Source organism: Hyla sarda, chromosome 13 (genome assembly GCF_029499605.1).
Source record: "Hyla sarda isolate aHylSar1 chromosome 13, aHylSar1.hap1, whole genome shotgun sequence".
Taxonomy (NCBI): Eukaryota; Metazoa; Chordata; class Amphibia; order Anura; family Hylidae; genus Hyla; species Hyla sarda.
Genome location: NC_079201.1, coordinates 3,542,998 through 3,567,400, shown reverse-complemented (window position 1 = coordinate 3,567,400; position 24,403 = coordinate 3,542,998). Strand labels below are relative to the sequence as shown.

Sequence of the window (24,403 nt, the reverse complement as noted above, 5' to 3'; positions counted from 1 at the left end):
GGAGTAAAAAGGGGTTACAAAGTGGTGTAATTAAGACTTTTTTACTTAGGTGCATTGGCATTAGTAGAGTCGCCCGGCATCTGTGAGCATTTTCCCCTCTGTAATTATTCCAGCCATAAAAGAAAAAGAGTATTGTAGTTTTTTGGATGTAATAAAGTTAACTTGCAAACAAAAAATATGGGGGAGATTAATCAAAACCTTTCTAGGGGAAATGTTGCCGAGTTGCCCATAGCAACCAATCAGATCGCTTCTTTCAGTTTTAAAAAAGGTCTCTGATAAATGAAAGGAGCGATCTGATTGGTTGCTATGGGCTACTTAGCCACTTTTCCTGGACAGGTTTTGATAAATCTTCCCCTATATATTTTGGATGTGGTTTTTGATTCAAAACATTATGGGGGAGATTTATCAAAACCTGCGGAGAGGGGAAGTTATTAAGCGTGATTCAAGGAAGTACCGATACCAAATACCAATCATGTGACAGCGGAGGCCTGTCCTTAGGGGGAGCCTGCAACATTCTCTTTTCCTCACACCCCTGTGCTTTGCTGTGTGAATGGTTACTTGCAGCCTGCGCCATTTATATCACATCTCGTTCTCCAGTCACCGCTGTGTTCACAGATCTGCCGGTTTCCTAGCAGCGTGGAGGGGCAGGACTCTTATTCTCACACTTGTTCCTATTCTGCTGTGATGCATTATGGGAGATGTCACAGATCACTAGGGTCTGGTGTGAACGGATCTACTGCACTGCATCATGAAGGAGAAGGGATCAGATACAAGACACTTATGGAAGAGAAGAAAATGCTTTATTATTACAGATTTACAAATAACTTATATGTGAGGATACATGGCGGCTCCTAATACTGGATCTTCATAAGGTGCAGAGTCTCCTAGTGTCTGATGAAAGAACCAAGAACCAGAAGGCACTCAGGTGTCTAGATCTGTAACAGTAGGGCCACCCCGGCCAGGACCCATTTTGAGGGGTTCTCCTTAGTCTTGAGGTTGAATGTCCAGACGTAGGTTGGTCCTCTCTGCCGTGTCTTATACACAGGACAGGCGTAGACGTTTCTGGTGTCTTGTTTATCCACAGGGATCGCCCTGATGAAGATGACCGGCATGGCTGGGGTCAGGTCTTTGAGTCTGGCGTCTGTGATGATGCTGGTCTATAGAGGAGAGAGAACAAATCAGATACGCTTACTCTACATCAGTGTTACGCAACCTACAGCTCTCAAGTTGTTGCAGTACTACAACAACCAGCATGCCCTCACCCGCAGTACAGTCTTTCAGGAGCTGGAGGGCCACAGGTTGGGGACCACGGCTCTTATGATAACTTTTTTCTCATTAAGTAGTAAAATGTCGTCTTCTCGAGCGGCTTATAAATCTTTTTTCCCCTCTTCCTGAATTACATCACATCTGATTATAAATCACCATGGAAACAATAACCAGAGAACTCGACTTTATATATTCAGCTCAAACACCCAAAAGAGCGGCCTTATTCCTAGATAAATGATGTGATAATATTGAGATGAATGTGAGGAGACGCAGATTTCTGGCTCTTAAGCACAACAGATACTTTAATGATAAATGACCGCGGGCCGCGCCTTTTATTAATGTGTTTACCGGCCTGTGGAGCTCAAATTGTCAGATTGTTAGAAATTGTTACTTGCTGGAGAATTATCCTGATTTACTTTCAGATTGTCCCATGTCCACATACCTCGGGTTGTGTTAGACCCCATTCACCCTATTCCAGTGCAGCAGCCTCCCATTGTTCTCAGTAGTATTCTGCCGCACCGTGCACACGGCACAATTCCCGCAGAGAAAAGATGTTGCAGAGATTCAAATTCCAGACTCAGCTAAAAATTGGACATGCCATTCTTTTAGCGGAATCCACTCCGACATCTAAAGAGATGGCCTATGTCCCAGCGGTCCGAGAACTGACTGATTTAGTCAGCGCCTGCTGCGCACGGATATTCTGCCATCTGAATGGGCCCTTAGGGTATGTTCACACTAAGGAAATTCTGCATGGAAAAATGTCCTTGATGGATCCCGGGTGTAATCTCTGTAGTGTGAACAGGGCCTTAGGCCTATCTTACACGGTGCAGTTTTCACCAGATGTGTTGAGACTACATCCAAACAGCAGTAGGTCTAGGTCCACATTGCATTACCATCTTGTTTGATGTATCGGTCGGCATCCCACTGAAAACGGGGTGCGGACATATACTGGAACGGGAGCAGCAGACCTCATTCACTTCTGTGGCTGAATGTTCATAGAGCCCATAGAAGTGAATGGGGTCCACTGCTCCAGTTACCAGTATATGTCAGCAGCCCCTTTTCATTGTACCCTCTTCTCATGTGAAGTAAGGACACCCCTCAGATCAGCAGACACAAGTGTACAGGGATTCGGGAAGACCTGCCCAACTTTACCAGTGGGTGACATTCAGCGGGCGCCGAGTGATTCTGTTCGGAATGCATATGCTATATTAACAGTAATAGCGCGGTCTGCTGCATGATTGAGCCCTGTTACAATCATGTATATGGCCTGAACCGAAGCACTAGGCGCCCTCCGCTGTGGTAACGTTGAGCAGAGCTTACGCTCCCTCTCATCTGAGTGATGTCATTACTACTGCAGGAGGTTTGGATGCAGTTTCAACACATTACCGTATTAGGATGCGTTCACACAGCAGAATTTATGAGCAGAATTCAGCTGCAGGAATTTAACATTGTTGTAAATCATTTTTCCGTTCACCCATTTATTTGAGGGAACTGTGCATCCTGGAGATGTTAATTCTTTCAACATAATTCTGCGCGGACTACATAGCCATCAATGAGGCCACCACAGGTCCACGCGTCCTCACCGCACTCTCCAGCCACATACGCCATAGTGTGAATGCACCCAATCAGTGGCCTTATAAGATCATCTGTAAACACCGAAATACAGGTTGGAATAGTTGTTATAATACACAAAATGTACAAACAATGAAAACCTAGTAAAATAACAGAAGATCGAGGTACAATGAATACAAGAATATCCGCTGTTCATATATAGAAGCTAAATAGAAAGATAATAATTGTACGGACATAACATAAACGCAATTATCATAGCTAATGACTTGGTATAGTGATATATAATTATCTAAGTACAACAGAAGATGTATATATGGTAATTATGTATCACTCTACCAAGTCATTAACTATGATAATTGCTTTTATGTTATATCTTTACAATTATTACCTTTCTATTTTGCTACTATATATGAACAACAGACATGCTGTATATATGAACAGCGGACATGCTGTATATATGGACAGCGGACATTCTGTATATATGAACAGCGGACATGCTGTATATATGAACAGCGGACATGCTGTATATATGAAGAGCGGACATGCTGTATATATGAAGAGCGGACATGCTGTATATATGAAGAGCGGACATGCTGTATATATGAAGAGCGGACATGCTGTATATATGAACAGCGGACATGCTGTATATATGAAGAGCGGACATGCTGTATATATGAACAGCGGACATGCTGTATATATGAACAGAGCACATGCTGTATATATGAACAGCGGACATGCTGTATATATGAAGAGCGGACATGCTGTATATATGAACAGAGCACATGCTGTATATATGAAGAGCGGACATGCTGTATATATGAACAGCGGACATGCTGTATATATGAACAGCGGACATGCTGTATATATGAAGAGCGGACATGCTGTATATATGAAGAGCGGACATGCTGTATATATGAACAGCGGACATGCTGTATATATGAACAGCGGACATGCTGTATATATGAACAGCGGACATGCTGTATATATGAACAGCGGACATGCTGTATATATGAACAGCGGACATGCTGTATATATGAACAGCGGACATGCTGTATATATGGACAGTGGACATGCTGTATATATGAACAGCGGACATGCTGTATATATGAACAGCGGACATGCTGTATATATGGACAGCGGACATGCTGTATATATGAAGAGCGGACATGCTGTATATATGGACAGCGGACATGCTGTATATATGGACAGCGGACATGCTGTATATATGAAGAGCGGACATGCTGTATATATGAAGAGCGGACATGCTGTATATATGGACAGTGGACATGCTGTATATATGAACAGCGGACATGCTGTATATATGAACAGCGGACATGCTGTATATATGGACAGCGGACATGCTGTATATATGAAGAGCGGACATGCTGTATATATGGACAGCGGACATGCTGTATATATGGACAGCGGACATGCTGTATATATGAAGAGCGGACATGCTGTATATATGAACAGCGGACATGCTGTATATATGAACAGCGGACATGCTGTATATATGAAGAGCGGACATGCTGTATATATGAACAGCGGACATGCTGTATATATGAACAGCGGACATGCTGTATATATGAACAGCGGACATGCTGTATATATGAACAGCGGACATGCTGTATATATGAACAGCGGACATGCTGTATATATGAACAGCGGACATGCTGTATATATGAACAGCGGACATGCTGTATATATGAAGAGCGGACATGCTGTATATATGAAGAGCGGACATGCTGTATATATGAAGAGCGGACATGCTGTATATATGAACAGCGGACATGCTGTATATATGAACAGCGGACATGCTGTATATATGAAGAGCGGACATGCTGTATTCATTTCACTATACTATTTTGTTAGTTTTATGCATCTCTTCCTCTGTAGATTTGTGTACTATGACATTATGTCCCAGCATGTCGTCCTGTATTTAGAGATGATCTGATGAAGGTCAATATGAATCTGTAATTAATAAAATAATAATAACCCCTTAACCTCTTCAGGACACAGGGCATATGGATACGCCCTGCATTCCGAGTACTTAAGGACTGAGGGCGTATCCATACGCCCGTGGGAAATCCGGTCTCAACCGCTAGCCGGTTGGGGACCGGAGCTGGATGCCAGCAGGCACCCTGGCACATCGCCCAGGAGGGTCCTGAGAACCCCCCCCCATGTCGGCGATCGGAGAAAATCGCATCTCAATTCAGACATGCGATTTTCTCCAATTCTGGGCTGATCGGATCTCTGGTGACCCGATCACCCGGAAAATAGGGCTGATCGGAGCTGTCAGCAACAGCCCCGATCAGCCTAAAGGATAGGAGTGAGGTGGCAAAGCTGCGATCTACTCCTATCCCCTGCCATTACTCAGAACGGAGTACTGACCAATGACGTTCTGCCTGCTCCTGGATGTCGAGGGGCTCTGGGAAGAAGATGGAGGCCGTACCTGCAGGAGAAGATGCCTGGGGACCTTCGCTGGAGCCTGCTGGATCTTTGCTCAGGTAGGGAATCGACAGTGGGGGGGGAACTGAAAGTGAAAGTAAATTGATCTTTACTGTGGCAACCACTAGGGGGGCATGCTGGGAGTTGTAGTTTTGCAACATCTGGAGGGTCACAGTTTGGAGACCACTGTTACAGTGGTGCCCAAACAGTAGCCCTTCAGATGTTGCCAAACTACAACTCTCAGCATGCCTCGACTGCCCAGGCATGCTGGGAGTTGTAGTTCTGTAACATCTGTCCCTTCAGATTTAGCAATTTTCATGTCATTTTTGAAAATTGCTGCTCTACTTTGAAGCCCTCAAATTTTTTCAAAAAGCAAAAATATGTCCATTTTATGAAGCCAACATGAAGCGGACATATTGTGTTTGTGAAGAAAAATAACATTTATTTGGAATATCCATTTTCCTTACAATTAGAGAGCTTCAAAGTTAGAAAAATGTAAAATTTTCAAGAAATTTTGGGATTTTTCACCAAAAAAGGATGCAATTAATGCCGAAAATTTACCATTAAAATAAAGTAGAATATGTCACGAAAAAACAATCTCAGAATCAGAATATTCGGTAAAAGCGTTTTCACGTTATTAATTCGTAAAGTGACGGTGGTCAGAATTGCGAAAAAGGGCTCAGTCCTTAAGGTGAAAAAGGGCTGCGTCCTTAAGGGGTTAAGGATTGGGCAATTTTTTATTTTTGCACTTTCATTTCTTCCTCCTCACCTTCTAAAAATTCTAACCCTTTCAGTTTTCCACCTTAAGACCCATTTGAGGGCTTGTTTTTTGCGCCACCAATTTTACTTTGTAATACCATCAATCATTTCACCATAAAATCTATGGCGAAACCAGAAACAAAATATTTGTGGGGCAAAATAAATATATATATACCGTATTTTTCGCCCTATAGGATGCACCGACGTATAAGACGCACCCTATTTTTAGGTGCAAAATCTAAAAAATTTAAGATTTTGAACCCAATAGTGGTCTTCAACCTGCGGACCTCCAGATGTTGCAAAACTATAACTCCCAGCATGCCCGGACAGCCAACGACCAACATCTGGAGGTCCGCAGATTGAAGCCCACTGCATAGGAGGTAATACTCACGTGTCCCCGCCGCTCCGGACCCGTCACCGCTGCCCTGGATGTCGCTCCATCGCTGTCGCCGCGTCCCCGTCGCTCCGGAACGTCTCTGCTGCCGGGCGGGTATCCTTGCTCTTCGTCGCTGCCATCACGTCGTTACGCACGCCGACTCACGTATGCGACGACGTGATGACGAGGAAGGAGAGCGCCGGCCATACAGGGGATCCCTGAACGGAGAAGACACCGAGGAGGCAGGTAAGGTCCCTCCCGGTGTCCTGTAAGCACTAACCTGGCTATTCAGTCGGTGAAATCGCGGCGGTCCCAAACAGCCCAACTGAACAGCCGGGTTAGTGTCACTTTCCCTTCAGACGCGGCGGTCAGCTTTGATCGCCGTGTCTGAAGGGTTAATACAGGGCATCACCGCGATCGGTGATGTCCTGTATTAGCCGCGGGTCCCGGCCGTTGATGGCCGCAGGGACCGCCGCGATAGGGGTGTATTCGCCGTATAAGACCCGCCGACTTTTTCCCCCCAGTTTTGGGGAAGAAAAAGTGCGTCTTAGACGGCGAAAAATACGGTATAATGTTTTGTAACTTTTGGGGGCTACCGATTCTATGTAGTGCACTTTTCTGTAACAATGACACCTTATCTTTATTCTGTAGGTCCATACGATTACAAGGATAAAAATTTATGTAGATTTTTTTTTATTTTACTAAAAAAAATATTATAATTACAAGCACCAAAATTAGTATGTTTAAAATTGTCCTTTCTGACCCCTATAACTTTTTGATATTTCAGTACACAGGGCTGCATGTGGCTAATTTTTTGTGCCGTTATCTGAAGTTTTTATCAGTACCATTTTTGTTCTGATGGGACTTTTGGGTCACTTTTTATACATTTTTTAGGGTATACAAAGTGACCAAAAATACGCAATTTTGGACTTTGGAATTTTTTTTACGTGTACACCATTGACCGTGCAGTTTAAGTAACATGGCCCTGATTTATCCAACTGTGTGTGAGAAAAAATAAAGAGATTTTCCCACAGTGACCAATCACAGCTCAGCTAACAAGCTCTGGTAAAGTGAAACCTGAGCTGTGATTGGTTGTTGTGGGAAAATCTCTTTTTCTCTCACACAGTTTGATATATCTGGGCCTATATCTTTATAGTTTGGACATTTACGCACGTGCCGGTATAACATTTATGTTTATTTTTGTTAACTTTTTTTTTTAATGGGAAAAAAGGGGCGATTTAAACTTTTATTAGGGAAGGGGTTAATTCACATGTATTAACTTAATTTGTTTTACTTTTTTAACACAATTTTATATTCCCCATAGAGGGCTATAACATGTAATCTTCTGGCCTGATACACTGTTCTGTGCCATAGCATAGCATTGATCAGTGTAATCGGTGCTCTGCTGTTCCAGCCTGCTGAGGTTGACTGGAGCTTCTGACCAATGATCGGATGGTGAGGAGGCAGGTAAGAGACCTCTTGCCGTTCCCTAAGCTGATCGGGACATTTTGGTATCACCGCAGTGGTCCGGATCAGCTCCGCTGAGCTGCAGGGATAGATTGTTTACTATTTTAGACGCCGCACACAATTTTGATCACGGCATCTAAGGGGTTAATGCCGGACATCACAGCGATCGGTGATGTCTGGTATTAGCCGCGGGTCCTTTTTGCTGTCGGGACCACCCAGCTATGAGGCGGGGTCAGCTCGTGACCCCGCATCATAAAAGGGGAGCGAGACGGGGGCGTACATGTTTGGTTTAGGTAAATTTTACATAACAGTTTATCCTTAGTAACCAGCCTGTCCCACAATGCACTGGGGCAGCAGCCACATAGTTTCTCAGGAGACAGAGGACGTCCTTGCCTTCCCTGGGATGTTGCGCCGTGATCACACACAGATCATTACCAGCAGATTTACATTTTCACTTGGATCTAAAAGTCCATAAGAATCAAAGTAAAATTCCGTGATCGCATTCAGCGCTTCATCTTCTCTATGTCTGACAATGGGGCCTCGGTCTCGTACTGAGGAAAGTTTCGCGCCTCCATTGTCTTTGTGTTGAATCTTCACCTTGAAGTCCGTCCTTTGTTAATTAGTGCTCGGGCTCGCCGCTCTCACGCGTACGTTCAAAGGCCGCTTACTTGGATATATAAAAGCCGATAGTGGGGAGGGGGCCACTAATCACTCAGATAATATGCCGGATGACCCACTTTGATCAGTCGTTTAGAATTGTAATGAAGCTTCTTGAAGATCACTAATAAACAGAGAAGAAAGGAGGGCGCAGCAGCGTCTAATGTGTCAGTGAGGGGGGGGGGGGGGGGCAGTCACCCCAAAGAGGAGAATTATCAAAACCTGTCCAGAGGAAAAGTATAGCCCATAGCAACCAATCAGATCGCTTCTTTCAGAGGCATTTTCAAAAATGAAAGAAGCGATGTGATTGGTTGTTATGGGCAACTCAGTAACTTCTCCTCTGGACGGGTTTTGATAAATCTCCCCCTATTCTCTCTTTAGTCTGAGGGTGATATCAGGAATGGGTTTGACCCGAGTTCACACGAACATATAGGTGTATGTCACGACTCTGCCCCCAAGTGACGTCACACCCTGCCCCCACTATGCAAGTCTATGGGAGGGGGCGTCACGCCCCCTCCCATAGACTTGCATAGTGGGGGCGGGGCGTGACGTCACACGGGGGCGGAGTCGTGACGTCACAATACTCTGGCCCCATGGTCAGCACCCAGCAGTTTGTGAGCTGGCAGCGCAGTGTGCAGCTCAAAGAGGTAGGTGCCGAATGCAAGATTGCGGGGGTCCCCAGTGGCGGAAACCCCGTGGTCGGGGATAAGTTGTCTTAGAGCCGGAGTACCCCTTTAAAAATTAATATTATCCATCCGGAAACTAGATGTGAATAACCCCATAGAAACTGTCATCACTTTCATGCTGCCTGAACCATAAATCATCAGGACCCCAATGGCTTCTGTCTGCTCCGCTGGCCTTGATTGTTAGGTTGGTCCCTGTACCTGAACATGGAAACATCTATCACGGCAGGCGGGGCAAACAGAAACCATTGGGGTCTTCCTGGCGATTTATGGTTCAGGCAGCATGAAAGTGATGACATTCCATTTACCTGCAGAAATAAGTTACCTGTGTGTCCCAGCGCGCTCCCTCCATAAACAGCCCGTGGACGTAGGCGCCCTCTCGTGGTGGACTGCTGAAGTCCTCTCTGTTCTTCTTTGTCACGTCACACTGCAGGGTCATCTTATCCAGCGGCCACTCGTTCTTCCTGGCCATGGACTGCATGATGGCTGTAAGGAACGACTGCGGGTTAAAGAAACCGGCCAGCCATACAGCAGAAGGTAGAGCGAAATCTCCCGTCCAGGTCTCCAGCTCCTTGATACGGCTGAGGAGGTCAAGGAACCAGGCCGCCAGGCCGGCCATGGAGGGGTACGCTCTTTTGGTCCACGAATCGGGCACCATGTCCAGGAAAATGGCGTTCTGTAGATTCTCCATGTCACTAGTCATCGTCAGTTCACCCTGATAGGACAAGGTGGGAAACAAGTCAGTATTTCTATGTATGAGGACACTGTCTGCTGCAGTGACATGGGGAATATAGCACGTAGTGCATAGCAACCACCCACTATTATTACATAGCAACCAGGAACCATTCACTATTATTACATAGCAACCAGGAAACATTCACTATTATTACATAGCAACCACTCACTATTATTACATAGCAACCACTCACTATTATTACATAGCAACAACTCACTATTATTACATAGCAACCACTCACTATTATTACATAGCAACCATTCACTATTATTACATAGCAACCACTCACTATTATTACATAGAAACCATATTACATAGCAACCATTCACTATTATTACATAGCAACCATTCACTATTATTACATAGCAACCACTCACTATTATTACATAGCAACCATTCACTATTATTACATAGCAACCACTCACTATTATTACATAGCAACCACTCACTATTATTACATAGCAACAACTCACTATTATTACATAGCAACCACTCACTATTATTACATAGCAAACACTCACTATTATTACATAGCAACCACTCACTATTATTACATAGAAACCATTCACTATTATTACATAGCAACCACTCACTATTATTACATAGAAACCATTCACTATTATTACATAGCAACCATTCACTATTATTACATAGCAACCATTCACTATTACATACCAACCATTCACTATTACTTACCAACCATTCACTATTATTACATAGCAACCATTCACTATTATTACATAGCAACCAACAACCATTCACTATTATTACATAGCAACCATTCACTATTATTACATAGCAACCATTCACTATTACATAACAACCATTCACTTACATACCAACCATTCACTATTATTACATACCAACCATTCACTATTATTGCATAGCAACCATTCACTATTATTACATAGCAACCATTCACTATTATTACATAGCAACCATTCACTATTATTACATAGCAACCATTCACTATTATTACATAGCAACCACTCACTATTACATAGCAACCATTCACTATTATTACATAGCAACAACTCACTATTACATAGCAACCATTCACTATTATTACATAGCAACCATTCACTATTATTACATAGCAACCACTCACTATTATTACATAGCAACCAGAAACCATTCACTATTATTACATAGCAACCATGCACTATTATTACATAGCAACCATTCACTATTATTACATAGCAACCATTCACTATTATTACATAGCAACCACTCAATCACTTTATTATTACATAGCAACCACTCAAGTCACTATAATTACATAGCAACCACTCAAGTCACTATTATTACATAGCAACCACTCAATTCACTATTATTACATAGCAACCATTCACTATTACATAGCAACCATTCACTATTATTACATAGCAACCATTCACTATTATTACATAGCAACCACTCACTATTATTACATAGCAACCATTCACTATTATTACATAGCAACAACTCACTATTACATAGCAACCGGCAACCACTCACTATTATTACATAGCAACCAGAAACCATTCACTATTATTACATAGCAACCATGCACTATTATTACATAGCAACCATTCACTATTACATAGCAACCATTCACTATTATTACATAGCAACCATTCACTATTATTACATAGCAACCATTCACTATTATTACATAGCAACCACTCACTATTATTACATAGCAACAACTCACTATTATTACATAGCAACCACTCACTATTATTACATAGAAACCATTCACTATTATTACATAGCAACCAGCAACCACTCACTATTATTACATAGAAACCATATTACATAGCAACCATTCACTATTATTACATAGCAACCACTCACTATTATTACATAGAAACCAGCAACCATTCACTATTATTACATAGCAACCATTCACAATTACATACCAACCATTCACTATTATTACATAGCAACCATTCACTATTATTACATAGCAACCACTCACTATTATTACATAGCAAACACTCACTATTATTACATAGCAACCACTCACTATTATTACATAGCAACCATTCACTATTATTACATAGCAACCACTCACTATTATTACATAGCAACCACTCACTATTATTACATAGCAACAACTCACTATTATTACATAGCAACCACTCACTATTATTACATAGCAAACACTCACTATTATTACATAGCAACCACTCACTATTATTACATAGCAACCACTCACTATTATTACATAGAAACCATTCACTATTATTACATAGCAACCACTCACTATTATTACATAGAAACCATTCACTATTATTACATAGCAACCATTCACTATTATTACATAGCAACCATTCACTATTACATACCAACCATTCACTATTACTTACCAACCATTCACTATTATTACATAGCAACCATTCACTATTATTACATAGCAACCAACAACCATTCACTATTATTACATAGCAACCATTCACTATTATTACATAGCAACCATTCACTATTACATAACAACCATTCACTTACATACCAACCATTCACTATTATTACATACCAACCATTCACTATTATTGCATAGCAACCATTCACTATTATTACATAGCAACCATTCACTATTATTACATAGCAACCATTCACTATTATTACATAGCAACCATTCACTATTATTACATAGCAACCACTCACTATTACATAGCAACCATTCACTATTATTACATAGCAACAACTCACTATTACATAGCAACCATTCACTATTATTACATAGCAACCATTCACTATTATTACATAGCAACCAGCAACCACTCACTATTATTACATAGCAACCAGAAACCATTCACTATTATTACATAGCAACCATGCACTATTATTACATAGCAACCATTCACTATTATTACATAGCAACCATTCACTATTACATAGCAACCACTCAATCACTTTATTATTACATAGCAACCACTCAAGTCACTATTATTACATAGCAACCACTCAATTCACTATTATTACATAGCAACCATTCACTATTACATAGCAACCATTCACTATTATTACATAGCAACCATTCACTATTATTACATAGCAACCACTCACTATTATTACATAGCAACCATTCACTATTATTACATAGCAACAACTCACTATTACATAGCAACCGGCAACCACTCACTATTATTACATAGCAACCAGAAACCATTCACTATTATTACATAGCAACCATGCACTATTATTACAGAGCAACCATTCACTATTACATAGCAACCATTCACTATTATTACATAGCAACCAGGAACCATTCACTATTATTATATAGCAACCATTCACTATTATTACATAGCAACCATTCACTATTACATAGCAACCATTCACTATTATTACATAGCAACCATTCACTATTATTACATAGCAACCATTCACTATTATTACATAGCAACCACTCACTATTATTACATAGCAACAACTCACTATTATTACATAGCAACCACTCACTATTATTACATAGAAACCATTCACTATTATTACATAGCAACCAGCAACCACTCACTATTATTACATAGCAACCACTCACTATTATTACATAGAAACCATATTACATAGCAACCATTCACTATTATTACATAGCAACCATTCACTATTATTACATAGCAACCAGCAACCACTCACTATTATTACATAGCAACCAGAAACCATTCACTATTATTACATAGCAACCATGCACTATTATTACATAGCAACCATTCACTATTATTACATAGCAACCATTCACTATTATTACATAGCAACCACTCAATCACTTTATTATTACATAGTAACCACTCAATTCACTATTACATAGCAACCACTAAAACAACTTTATTATTACATAGCAACCACTAAAACAACTTTATTATTACATAGCAACCACTCACTATTATTACATAGCAACCATTCACTATTATTACATAGCAACAACTCACTATTACATAGCAACCATTCACTATTATTACATAGCAACCACTCAATCACTTTATTATTACATAGTAACCACTCAATTCACTATTACATAGCAACCACTAAAACAACTTTATTATTACATAGCACCCACTAAAACAACTTTATTATTATATAGCAACCACTTACTATTATTACATAGCAACCATTCACTATTATTACATAGCAACCACTCACTATTATTACATAGCAACCCTTCACTATTATTACATAGCAACCACTCACTATTATTACATAGCAACCACTCACTATTATTACATAGTAACCATTCACTATTATTACATAGCAACCATTCACTATTATTACATAGCAACCATTCACTATTATTACATAGCAACCACTCAATCACTTTATTATTACATAATAACCACTCAATTCACTATTACATAGCAACCACTAAAACAACTTTATTATTACATAGCAACCACTAAAACAACTTTATTATTACATAGCAACCACTCACTATTATTACATAGCAACCATTCACTATTATTACATAGCAACCACTCACTATTACATAGCAACCATTCACTAACATTACATAACAACCATTCACTATTATTACATAGCAACCATTCACTATTATTACATAGCAACCATTCACTATTATTACATAGCAACCATTCACTATTATTACATAGCAACCATTCACTATTATTACATAGCAACCACTCACTATTATTACATAGCAACCATTCACTATTATTACATAGCAACCACTCAGGTCACTTTATTATTACATAGCAACCACTCAATCACTTTATTATTACATAGCAACCATTCAAATCCCTATTATTACATAGCAACCACTCAATCACTTTCTTATTACATAGTGACCACTCAGGTCACTTTCTTATTACATAGCAACCACTCAATTCACTATTATCACATAGCAACCACTCAATTCACTATTATTACATAGCAACCACAATTACATAGCAACCACTCAATCACTTTATTATTACATAGCAACCACTCAATCACTTTATTATTACATAGTGACCACTCAGGTCACTTTATTATTACATAGCAACCACTCAATCACTTTATTATTACATAGCAACCACTCAATTCACTATTACATAGCAACCACTAAAACCACTTTATTATTACATAGCAACCACTCAATTCACTATTATTACATAGCAACCACTCAAGTCACTTTATTATTATTACATAACAACCACTCAAGTTACTTTATTATTACATAGTGACCACTCAATTCACTATTATTACATAGCAACCACTAAAACAACTTTATTATTACATAGGAACCACTCAAAACACTATTACATAGCAACCACTAAAACAACTTTATTATTACATAGTAACCACTCAATTCACTATTATTACATAGCAACCACTCAAGTCACTCTACTATTACATAGCAACCACTCAAGTCACTTTATTATTACATAGTGACCACTCAAGTGTCTTTATTATTATCACATAGCAACCACTCAAGTCACTTTATTATTATTACATAGCAACCACTCAAGTCACTTTATTATTAGAGGTGCACCGAAATGGAAATTTCAGAACCGAAAGGAAACCGAAATAAAAGAAAATGTCCGGCCGAAACCGATACCAAAAATGACTTCTCCCCGTCTTCTGGTAAAATGCAGCGCTCCGCTCATTAGATTAGATTCCCCCACATTAGATTGCCAGCTCCCCAACATTAGGTCGGGAGTTCCCCCACATTAGTAGGCAGCTCCCCCACAATAGTAGGCAGCTCCCCCGCAATAGTAGGCAGCTCCCCCGCAATAGTAGGCAGCTCCCCCGCAATAGTAGGCAGCTCCCCCGCAATAGTAGGCAGCTCCCCCACAATAGTAGGCAGTTCCCACACAACAATAGTAGGCAGTTCCCACACAATATTAGGCAGCTCCCCCCAACAATATTAGGCAGCTCCCCCCACATTTTTAGGCAGCTCCCCCCCACATTAGGTCAGCAGTTCCCCCACAATAGTAGGCAGGTTCCCCACAATAGTAGGCAGTTCCCCCACAATATTAGGCAGCTCCCCCCACATTTGTAGGAAGCTCCCCCCCACAATATTAGGCAGGTTCCCCCCCCCCACAATATTAAGCAGCTCCCCCCCACAATATTAGGCAGCTCCCCCCAACAATATTAGGCAGCTCCCCCCCAACAATATTAGGCAGCTCCCCCCACAATATTAGGCAGCTCCCCCCAACAATATTAGGCAGCTCCCCCCCCCCCACAATATTAGGCAGCTCCCCCCAACAATATTAGGCAGCTCCCCCCCCCCCCCACAATATTAGGCAGCTCCCCCCCCCCACAATATTAGGCAGCTCCCCCCCCCCACAATATTAGGCAGCTCCCCCCCCCCCACAATATTAGGCAGCTCCCCCCAACAATATTAGGCAGCTCCCCCCAACAATATCAGGCAGCTCCCCCCAACAATATTAGGCAGCTCCCCCCAACAATATTAGGCAGCTCCCCCCAACAATATTAGGCAGCTCCCCCCAACAATATTAGGCAGCTCCCCCCCCCCCCCCCACAATATTAGGCAGCTCCCCCCAACAATATTAGGCAGCTCCCCCCCCCCCCAATATTAGGCAGCTCCCCCCAGTAGGCAGCTCCCCCCACCCCACAGACATACAGCTTCCAGCCATATACAGTGTACGGCTGGAGGCTGTATGTCTGTACTGCTGCCCCTACAGTGTTCCGGTCACCGCTCCTCCGGCCCGGGGTCACATCTACTGCTATGGCCTATGGACCATAGCAGTAGGTGCCGGGACCGGAGGAGCGGTGACCGGAATACTGAAGAAGATGACGCGGTCACTTACCAGGCCCCGGCCAGCGTGCGTTCTCCTGCAACGATCCTGCGGTCCTCCTGCGTCTCTATGGTTGTCAGTGACGTCCCGTGCGTACGACCATAGAGGCGGAGAAGCGAAGGACCGAAGGAGGATCGCGGGAGGACGCCGGGGAATGGTGAGTGACCGGCGGACATCCTTATGTCCCGAAAAGATTTTTCGGGACACGGATGTCCGGGATAGGATTAGGAATACTTTATGTGCCCGGGCCGGCTCCTGTGTGTGGCTGCAGGCGGGGGCCGATCAGAGCATATAAAACCTAATACTGTATACTAAAAACCAGGGGGCCTCCAGCTGTTGTGAAACTACTACTCCCAGCATGCCCGGACAGACTTTGTGTATGCACTGACTGGTGTCTGGTAGCGCTCCCTACAGTACAGGGAGGTATTACATGTTCTGTACTCTTTACCTGTATTACTGAAGTGTATGCAGTGTCTGGTAGCGCCCCCTACAGTACAGGGAGGTATTACATGTTCTGTACTCTACCTGTATTACTGAAGTGCATGCACTGACTGGTGTCTGGTAGCGCCCCCTACAGTACAGGGAGGTATTACATGTTCTGTACTCTTTACCTGTATTACTGAAGTGCATGCACTGACTGGTGTATGGTAGTGCCCCCTATAGAACAGGGAGGTACTAAATGTTCTGTACACTTTACCTGTTCCAGGGTTAGCTGCTCCTTTGGACACCAGGTGGGGGCGGCTCTATTTTCCTTTTTTTAGGACACTGTGTACTGTACAGGACCCTGAAGAAGCTCCTGTCCTCTACATAGACCAGAGTTTCCCAAGCAGGGTGCCTTTGGCTGTCCGGGCATGCTGGGAGTTGTAGTTTCACAACAGCTGGAGGCCCCATGGTTTTTAGTATACAGTATTAGGTTTTATATGCTCTGGCCGGCCCCCGCCTGCAGCCACACACAGGAGTCGGCCCGGGCACATAAAAAGAAGTATTCCTAATCCTATCCCGGAGAGCGCAACCCCCCCCCCCCCCAGATGTTGCGGCCGGCCCCCCCTGCACCGCCCACGAGTGCCTCTGCCACTGGCAGTGTTTGTAACTTGTGCTGTGGGTGGGCAGGGGAGGTGGGTCATTATCGGCACATTTTTAGTTGTTTCGGCATTTTGCCGAAATAGCTATTTTCGGCCGATATGTATCGGCCGCCGATATATATCGGTGCATCCCTATTTATTATTATTACATAGCAACCACTCAAGTCACTTTATTATTACATAGTGGCCACTCAATTCACTATTATTACATAGCAACCACTAAAACAACTTTACTATTACATAGCAACCACTCAATTCACTATTATTACATAGCAACCACTCAATCACTATTATTACATAGCAACCACTCAAGTCACTTTACTATTACATAGCAACCACTCAATTCACTATTATTACATAGCAACCACTAAAACAACTTTATTATTACATAGCAACCACTCAATTCACTATTACATAGCAACCACTAAAACCACTTTATTATTACATAGCAACCACTCAATCACTATTATTACATAGCGACCACTCAAGTCACTTTACTATTACATAGCAACCACTCAATTCACTATTATTACATAGCAACCACTAAAACCACTTTATTATTACATAGCAACCACTCAATTCACTATTATTACATAGCAACCACTCAAGTCACTTTATTATAATTAGATAGCAACCACTCAATTCACTATTATTACATAGCAACCACTCAAGTCACTTTACTATTACATAGCAACCCCTCAAGTCACTTTATTATTACATAGTGACCACTCAAGTCACTTTATTATTATTACATGGCAACCACTAAAGTCACATTATTATTATTACATAGTGACCACTAAAATTCACTTTATTATTATTACATAGTGACCACTAAAGTCACATTATTATTATTACATAGTGACCACTAAAATTCACTTTATTATTATTACATAGCAACCACTAAAGTCACATTATTATTATTACATAGTGACCACTAAAATTCACTTTATTATTATTACATAGCAACCACTAAAGTCACATTATTATTATTACATAGGGACCACTAAAATTCACTTTATTATTATTACATAGCAACCACTAAAGTCACATTATTATTATTACATAGTAACCACTAAAGTCACTTTATTATTATTACATAGTGACCACTAAAGTCACATTATTATTATTACATAGTGACCACTAAAATTCACTTTATTATTATTACATAGCAACCACTAAAGTCACATTATTATTATTACATAGCAACCACTAAAGTCACATTATTATTACATAGTAACCACTAAAGTCACTTTATTATTATTACATAGCAACCACTAAAGTCACTTTATTATTACATAGCAACCACTAAAGTCACTTTATTATTACATAGCAACCACTAAAGTCACTTTATTATTACATAGCAACCACTAAAGTCACTTTATTATTACATAGCAACCACCAAAGTCACTTTATTATTACATAGCAACCACTAAAGTCACTTTATTATTACATAGCAACCACTAAAGTCACTTTATTATTACATAGCAACCACTAAAGTCACTTTATTATTACATAGCAACCACTAATGTTCCCCCAGCCGATCACTAGGGATATGGGAATCTTAACAACAAATTGAACTGTCCAAGAGGAGAGAGGACAACCTCTATAGCTGGGTTTCCTAACCAGTGTGCCTCCAGCTGCCTTTGTCTGTACTGGCTTGCTGTGTGTTGTAGTTTTGCCACAGCGGGAGGCACACTGGTTAGGAAATACTGCCCAATAGTAATGATTTATGACAGTGGGGACCCGGGTAGTTAGTTCTAGTCCTCTGTGTAATGTAGGTGAGCCTTACCTTCAATCCCAAGTCGAGCTCTTTCAGGGAGCGTTTGATCTCACTGGTGAGCATGTTCATCCTCTCACATTCCTGGAAGGCGACCACGATGTACGGCGTCCTCTCCTCCGCTTTGGCCATCAGTTCTATGATATTGAACTCCTCTGGGAGTTTCTCTAGGATCTCGTCCAGCGTAGATTTCACCTGTTGATAAAGTTGCACATTATGAAAGTTAAGGGTCCTCGCTGTAGGGCTCTGTATAATGGGAGGTACGCACAATGCCTGGTGTTGCTGCACAGCTCTATTACTGTACACAATAGGCTCTATTAGCTGTAAACAGAGATTCGTTATCCCAGAGCGAGAGGATGCGGTAACCTCATCACCACCACGGTGGGAACGGGCAAGATCTGGAGGGAACGCTCTTCCTTCTTTAATAAACTCCTAAAGATTTCCAGCAGCAGCTTCTTAGTGTTCGGAAATTATATTGCCATCCTCTAATACAAATAAACCCAGTGTGAGTTTAGCGTAGCCGCTCAATAATTCAGCGTGTCTCTCTGGTAACGTAACGTGCTGCGGCTGGGGAACGTCTTGTCCTAACAAATGTTTTCATGTGCATTGATCCCATGTATTGTGGGGGTTACAAAGCGCTGTGGAGCATTAACACTTTAACAATACAATAATACGTTCCGAGCTCTGGTCCCCGGGCACTGCTGCGGAGGATAAAGATGCGTATACAGCCCTGGAACCTAGGAGGGAGAGGTTGTTCCTAATACATACTTTTTATTTTTATTATTTTTGACTGATTCCCATATTATTGCTATTACTGGTTTAGCAGATGTTGTATCTGAGTTGACATAGCTGCTTCTCTCGACTTGACATCCACAGATCGTCTACAGCGAACAGGACGAGATCATTAGGGCCGAGTGCCTCACTGATGCAGGTCTGGAACAATGTGATGAAGCTCTAACAAGACTCGGAGCAACAGTGAAGGATTCTGGGAGGCGATTGCTCTGGCATGCTCCGGTTCCTGTGTTCTGTGTCTGGATAAGACAGATTCGGGGGCTCTCAGATGTCTGACAGGCAGTGACGGAGTTGTGAGCGCCCCCTGTACTAACAAGAACTGTGCGTATAACTCTTGTGTCATATTGTATAAGCTGTGGCCTTAGAGAGTGAAAAATACACATCCTCAAATCTTATGCTGTTTGTTAGAAATTCTGTTAGTTACATCTCTTTTTGGGAAGTACATGTACCTGCACCTACAGCTGATGCCGCTCAGTCATAAGCATCAAATCAGACATCGCTTTCCTTCACTATTTATTGCTGTGTTACCTTCACTATTACAGGGAATAAATCTAGGACAAGATATAATGTCAGATAAGATGTCTTTGGGTCTGTGCCTCACAACCTGCTGATCGGACCTCTCTGGACACGAACCCTGTTAGTTTGTGGATTTTCAATATGGTTCCATACACTATCCTCCTCCAGTATCCACCCTGTGCTTTCATATGTTACGTACCTTCTCCTCCCGAGTGACTCCTCCACCTTCGCCCATGCTGCTGTCACGCGGTTGCATCTCCAGCACTGTGCGGAACAATTTCTCTGAGGTCTGGGTCAGGAAGCCGATCTCTGCATTTGGGTGCAGGCCGTATAGATACGGAGACTCAGCGGGAAGGACGTCGTCTATATACTGGAAAGAGTGGAGGAATAACACTTTATAGTGGAGAAGTACAAACACACTGATAATGCGACTTCTAAGAAGGACTCATCCAAACCCAAGGTATGCAATGATGTGCAGCCACGTGGGATCCAGCTTTAGGCAAACACAACCATTTGGCTCTAACTGTATGAGTGTAGCCACCTATTACACAGGGAACAATCATTGCTGTCAGTTACCTTTTTATGGCCTAGAATTATGGGCCCTCTGGAAATTAGAAATCACATAAAGTACTCAAAGTGACCACTACAGACCATGTAATCTACCAGCAGCCACTGTAACCTCTCCCTTCATACCTGATGGTAACTATTGTAATCCATGTTTCCAGGTAGCGGGAACCCAGGTGCCAGAAACAGCTCCCCTTCCATCATTTCGGGCTTTATGAATTCCTCCAAATAAGTCTTGCAGAGCCGGCGATCCCAGTCATCTGTGATGTGACCTCCATACATGATCTCCCCAAACAGATAACGAAGGTCATCATACGGGACCTGAAACGTACAGTAAATAGGGTGTAAAGGACACAGATGAAGGGTCTCGGCTACATCTTCTATGTCACTTGGCGTCCAAACTCAGGGTTCAACCTCAAAGTTGGATTGAAAGAGACATCTCTAATGGCTTAAGGTGGAATTCCCTCCAAACTGCTGAATGGTTGGTCATTTTTGTATGGTCTAAAGTGGTATCTTGGATAAACATTGTTCTACCACCAAATCGTTTAAACCCATGAGACCTACACCGTCTCCACTCACCTACTAGGCTGTCACCAGTGTGCCTCCATATTGCCAGTGCCATAAACCATTAATTGTATGAAGTCAGGACATATACATGTAGCGGCAATATGCCACCTAGAGGTCAGGCCACACAGTGACATGTCTTGCCCTTGAGTCACACAATCTATTGCATTACTTGTACTGATGAAGCAGAAATCTCCCAGCATTCCTTGCCGTTTCTGTGTAATACTCTCACTCTGTACAGTTATCTGATGTGTTAAACACTATATGTCCCCCATATAGGAGCTCAGTATAACTGCTAGGTGAGAGGTAAGGCCAAGCTTGCTGACTGTTACTTTCACCAACAGCATAGGAAAATACATGGCAGAAATGAGTCTGGAGCTTGGGGGTCTCACCTTGGCGTTGGCTTCCAGATAGTTGTACAATACGTTGACTGAAATTGTAAGGTCTCCGGTGTTAAAGGGATAGGAACGGTTCCAGCCCTGAGGTCCGAACTTCCTCCTCTCAGCCACCACAGCGTGGAAGTAACACAGAGCGAACAAAATGCTCTTAAACTCAGTTTCTCGTGCGCACATCTCCAGGGTGTCCTGTATGTGAAAGCAAAGGAGACAATAAGACGTCCCTGGCTGGTTCCCACCAAATAATGAATGATATTGCGGCGTACGGTATTAATGCACATACTGGACACAGTTTGACTTATTTTGACAGACAGATTTTGGGGGCATATACTATGGCTTGTATGCTAGCAGTTGTACTAAAAAATAAATGTTTCCAAAGCTTTTTGGTGGTTCCACAATATGCGCTTTCGAATATGTTGGCATGGCCCAACAGATACCATAATTACACCAGAAACTGATGTAGCTGGAATCTTCGCTCATACCTAGATGCACAGCCTCAGCTTCTACAAATTTATGAAGAGACCTGCGCCTCTATATATTTAAAGGAATTTATACCAATGGGCTTCAGCAGGTCTCTGAGCTGTATAAGTCCCACCACCTCCATAGAGCCGGCAGAAGATGTTACCTGGTTAAAGTTATCCAGTGCTTTGTGCAGGTTGGCATGCATGCCGGTCGGAGGCTCGTTGGTGATTTTGATGGAGTTTTCCAGTATACCCTGAGGAATGATGTGGCCGTCGGGTGACCCAGCAGGCTCGGCACTGATGAACACACGGAAATTGGGATGGCTGCCTTCACTGAGATGTTCCAGCTTCTTCTCCAGGGTGCTCAGCCATTTGGCCACTAGATGAATGTTCTGTATTACAGGGAATGAACAGGTCAGTGGGGCGTGGATGACTGGTTGCTAAAAAACGTATCTACCATTAATATGTCTAACATAACTCTAAAAGGAACCAGGATAAAATAAACAAATCCTAGAAATTATAACGGCATCTTATCAGTTAACTCAGTGTTTTTGAACAGCAACTTATGTGTCACAGTGTAATGCGGAATAAGAGAAAACTTTATAACTTATCATTGCAAGATATATATATTTATCAAAGAGCAGTGCATTGTGGGTACCCAGGTGTTGGTCTGAAAGCTGTATTACTGACTGTTCCCAAAGGCAGCCAGAAGAATTGTGAAAGCTGTTTCATATGTGACTGGAGAAAAACCATAGGGTATTAAAGGGGTTCTCCGGGAAGAACAGAATTGATGGTGTTGTCTTAGGAAAAGCGATCAATATTCAATCAATCAGTCAGACTTCCAGCACTTTGCTGATCAGGTGACTGAAGGTCATGAACAGCGCTGTGCTTTTAGTAGTGGCAATGCCTGGTATTGCATCCCAGTCCCTTTGACCAAAGCCACAGGGTGACAGGATTAGAACCCCAATGATCTGACATCAATGGCCTATCTGAGTGTTTCCAAACCAGGATGCCTCCAGCTGTTGCAAAACTATAACTCCCAGCATGCCCGGACAGCCTTCGGCTGTCTGGGCATGCTGGAAGTTGTAGTTTTGCTACAGATGGAGGCACCCAGGTTGGGAAACACTGGCCTACCCTAAGGGTGAAGCATTAGTATCTAAAAACTGAAAAGCAAGGTATTTACAAAGTTACCTATTTTTCCCGTATAGCGAGACTTTGACATTTTTGCCTTTATTCATCCTTATAATTGGATACATAAAAGATGTTTAGTATGGGGAGAGTGGAGTAATTAGGGCAGAGCCTTTCCCCCACCCCCATATGACCAGTCACAGGGGTAAGTAATGAACGGTTTCATTATCCCAGCCGGACGATTGATCTGGACTCCCCAGCCCCTCCAGCAATGCAGACGGCTCAGGGTAACCATCAACCTCTGCGCCTCAATTTACAACCTGATTGTAGCTCAGCGAAGCAACAAAGTATGAAAATGAAGAAACTCCAGAATTAATTTAAGCCGCCTCCAACACAACTCAAGTGGCATTTGGGCTAATA

At 42.2% G+C, this 24,403-nt stretch overlaps 1 protein-coding gene across 1 annotated transcript in view; it reads right to left on the bottom strand.

The window, feature by feature from the left end:
* Positions 1 to 734: 734 nt before the first annotated feature.
* The window catches only part of DNAH9 (dynein axonemal heavy chain 9), a 264,791-nt gene continuing 241,122 nt past the window's right edge, over positions 735 to 24,403 (bottom strand). The window contains exons 63-69 of the mRNA XM_056549442.1: positions 23,020 to 23,247; positions 22,392 to 22,583; positions 21,565 to 21,756; positions 21,071 to 21,241; positions 19,576 to 19,758; positions 9,554 to 9,943; positions 735 to 1,157 (exon numbers count right to left, since the gene is read on the bottom strand). Coding sequence (XP_056405417.1) covers positions 930 to 1,157; positions 9,554 to 9,943; positions 19,576 to 19,758; positions 21,071 to 21,241; positions 21,565 to 21,756; positions 22,392 to 22,583; positions 23,020 to 23,247 — 1,584 coding nt within the window. The 3' untranslated portion in view covers positions 735 to 929. The remainder of the gene's footprint in view (positions 1,158 to 9,553; positions 9,944 to 19,575; positions 19,759 to 21,070; positions 21,242 to 21,564; positions 21,757 to 22,391; positions 22,584 to 23,019; positions 23,248 to 24,403) is intronic.